The sequence below is a fragment of the Neopelma chrysocephalum genome, unplaced genomic scaffold (genome assembly GCF_003984885.1).
Source record: "Neopelma chrysocephalum unplaced genomic scaffold, ASM398488v2 Primary Assembly neopelma1_71088, whole genome shotgun sequence".
Lineage (NCBI taxonomy): Eukaryota > Metazoa > Chordata > Aves > Passeriformes > Pipridae > Neopelma > Neopelma chrysocephalum.
This window is the reverse complement of record NW_020908641.1, coordinates 1-3,277: the sequence shown is the minus strand read 5'-3', so window position 1 is coordinate 3,277 and position 3,277 is coordinate 1. Positions and strand designations below refer to the sequence as shown.

Genomic DNA, 3,277 nt, shown 5'->3' with positions numbered 1-3,277 from the left:
CTGTGTGCTGGGGCAGGGACTCTGCTGCCTGCCAGGGGCAGCTCTCAACCGCAGGGTGTCTGGGATCTGCTCTGCAGCCCCTGCCCAGGCAGAGCTGCCCTTGGGCACTGGGCTGGGGATGGCTCTGGGAGCACTGGCAGGGAGCTGAGCTGGGCACAGGGAGGGGCTGCTGGCAGGAACAGCTCCTCACCCAGAGACAGGCAGGCAGGGACAGGCAGCTGCTGCCACAAGTGCTGGGCAGGGGGATGTGGGCCCCTCCCTGCTGTCCCTGTGGCACAGACCCCTTCCCTGAGCAGCTCCTCCCTGGGCTCCTTTCCCAGCCTCAGCACAGCCTGTGCCCTCAGGCCCACGGGGGCTGGGCTGTGCATTGCCCTGCAGCAGCCAGAGCCCAGGCAAGGACAAAGCCCTGATTTCCAGCTGTCTCTCTGTTTCCCTCCTCCCTTGGCAGCAGCACTGCGGCATTTCACTGCCATCCCCTGCTGCCTGGGCTCTCCTTGTTCTCACCATTGGGTTTTCTGAGCCAGTGTGGGGTTTGAGGGGGGGCAGATTCCTGTCCAGACACAAACCCTTTGTGTTCTGCTGTGGGGATGTGTCTGTGGCAGCCAAGTGCCCAAGTGCCCTCCAGGCACCTTCAGGGTATTCAGCTGTTTGCCTGGGTGTCCTGCAGGGCTGCAGGTGCCCTCCAGAAGGGCACAGCTCTGCCATAGTATCTCTGTGCTGCACAGGATCCCCATGGAGAAAACTCCTCAGTGCTAAATCCATGGAAATTCTCGGGGCAGCTGTACTTGGGAGCTGCAATGATCCCTCTGTGTGGCAGTCTGGGAGGAGAAAGATGAGATCCTAATCAGGCATCCTGAGGAAAGGCAAAGATTCAATCTGCTCTTTGAACCGGGATTCCTCTGCTCCCAGAAGTGCCTTGTTTCTTTGAAAAGGGAATTCCTAAGGGTGATCCCCCTTCAGCTCCAAGCTGCCAGCCAGGGGCAGCTGTGAACAGGAAAGATGGCCAGCTCGTGTCTCTGCACCAAGAGACCATCCCTTTGCCTCTCAGGACTCACAAGATTTCACCTGGAGCACATTAGCAATGTCAGAGATTTCAACCATCCAAACTCACTCCTGGCAAGAGGAACTGGAACAAAATCAAGTCCCCCAAATCCCCTCCCTCTGTTCTGCCCCTGGGCAAACTGTGACCAGCAGTTCTGGAAACACTTTGACACATCAGAAGTACATTTAATTGGAGGTAACCCTGTGCTCCAAGTTGCCTCTCACTGCACAGCAAGAAGGGTTCCTCGGGAGCCCATGCCAGGGTCCCTGCTCTCAAAGCTTGTTTCAGCCCGCAAACCCCAGAGCTGAGGGAGAGGGATGCAGAGAGATCCTCCTGAAAAGAGGCCCTGAATGTTGAATTGCTATGAGACATGCAAGATGTTTTGCTGATTGAGTCTGGCCTAATTCAGTTCTGCCTTTTTTCTCCTCAACAGAAAACCATATAGAGGCAGCAAATGTGCAACAGCAGCTCCATGGCCCAGTTCCTCCTCCTGGCGTTTGCAGACAGGCGGGAGCTGCAGCTCCTGCACTTCTGGCTCTTCCTGGGCATCTCTCTGGCTGCCCTCCTGGCCAACGGCCTCATCCTCAGCGCCGTAGCCTGCAACCACCACCTGCACACCCCCATGGGCTTCTTCCTGCTCAACCTCTCCCTCACAGACCTGGGCTGCATCTGCACCACTGTCCCCAAAGCCATGCACAATTTCCTCTGGGACACCACAACCATCTCCTACACAGGATGTGCTGCACAGGTCTTTCTGCTTGTCTTCTTTCTTGGAGCAGAGTTTTCCCTCCTCACCATCATGTGCTACGACCGCTACGTTGCCATCTGCAAACCCCTGCACTACGGGACCCTCCTGGGCAGCAGAGCTTGTGCCCACATGGCAGCAGCTGCCTGGGCCACTGGCTTTCTCAGTTCTCTGTTGCACACAGCCAATACATTTTCCCAGCCCCTGTGCCAGGGCAATGCCCTGGGCCAGTTCTTCTGTGAAATCCCACACATCCTCAAGCTCTCCTGCTCACACTCAGGCTACCTCAGGGAAATTGGACTTATGTTTTTTACTCTCTCTTTAGAACTTTGCTGTTTTGTTTTCATTGTGTTCTCCTATGTGCAGATCTTCAGGGCTGTGCTGAGGATCCCCTCTGAGCAGGGATGGCACAAAGCCTTTTCCATGTGCCTCCCTCACCTGCCTGTGGTCTCCTTGTACCTCAGCACTGCCACATTTGCCCACCTGAAGCCCCCCTCCATCTCCTCCCCATCCCTGGACCTGGTGGTGGCAGTTCTGTATGTGGTGGTACCTCCAGCACTGAACTCCCTCATCTACAGCCTGAGGAACCAGGAGCTCAGGGATGCCATAAGGAAAACAGCGACTGGATGTTTTTTTAAGAAGCAACAAACTGCCTCTTTTCTTCTGCAGAACACTCATTGTGTAACACATTTTGGGCCCAGCTTTTCTTCTAAAGCTTTTGGTAGTGGTGGGGGTGGGGGGCTTCCCTGTTTTTTCCTGTCGTTAACACTGAAGTTTTGTTCTTCATCCATATAATTCACTCTCTACCTCTTTTTTTTTCCCCTACAAAATATACAAATCAGGAATCATGCTTTGTGTGCATTTAAACAAAATAAAAGTTCGTCCACCAAGTTATTTGTCAAACATTCTCCCTGTGTTAGTTTGTACATGAGGAATCACAATCTCTGAGTGTAAGAAAGGACACAAATTCTTTTTCCCTGATCCTTCCTCCAAGACCTCCCCTGAAGCTGGAGGGCATTTCCATGTTTGCAGATGTGGAGGGGAAAAGAGTCCCAGCACTGCCAGGGAGCACCAGAACTGGGAGCATCCCCAAGAGTCACACCATGAGCCTGAGAGGATCATTCAAACACTTCTTGAGCTCCGTCAGCCTTGGTGCTGTGCCCACTGCCCTGGGGAGCCTGTTCAGTGCCCAACCACTCCCTGGGGGAAGAACCTTTTTCTAAGATCCAACCTAACCCTGCCCTGACACAACTCCAGGCCATTCCCTCAGTCCTGTCCCTGCTCCCCACAGAGCAGAGCTCAGGGCCTGCCCCTCCTCTGCCCCTCCCCAGGAAGTTGTACCTGCAGTGAGATCTCCCCTCAGTCTCCTTTCTCCAACTGAACACACCAAGTGCCCTCAGTGTCCTCACACGGCTTCCCCCCAATGCCCTTCCCCATCCTCACTGCCCTCCTTTGGACACTCTCTAATGGCTCAATCTCTCCCTTCCATT

General features: G+C 54.6%; 1 protein-coding gene across 1 annotated transcript; it reads left to right on the top strand.

Moving 5' to 3' along the window:
- Positions 1-1,496: 1,496 nt before the first annotated feature.
- Positions 1,497-2,415, top strand: LOC113979312 (olfactory receptor 14J1-like; the record flags this gene model as incomplete). The annotated part of the gene is made up of 1 exon (XM_027706744.1): positions 1,497-2,415. A coding segment is annotated over exon 1 (919 nt), but the record flags the coding sequence as incomplete, so codon positions are not given.
- Positions 2,416-3,277: the final 862 nt, after the last annotated feature.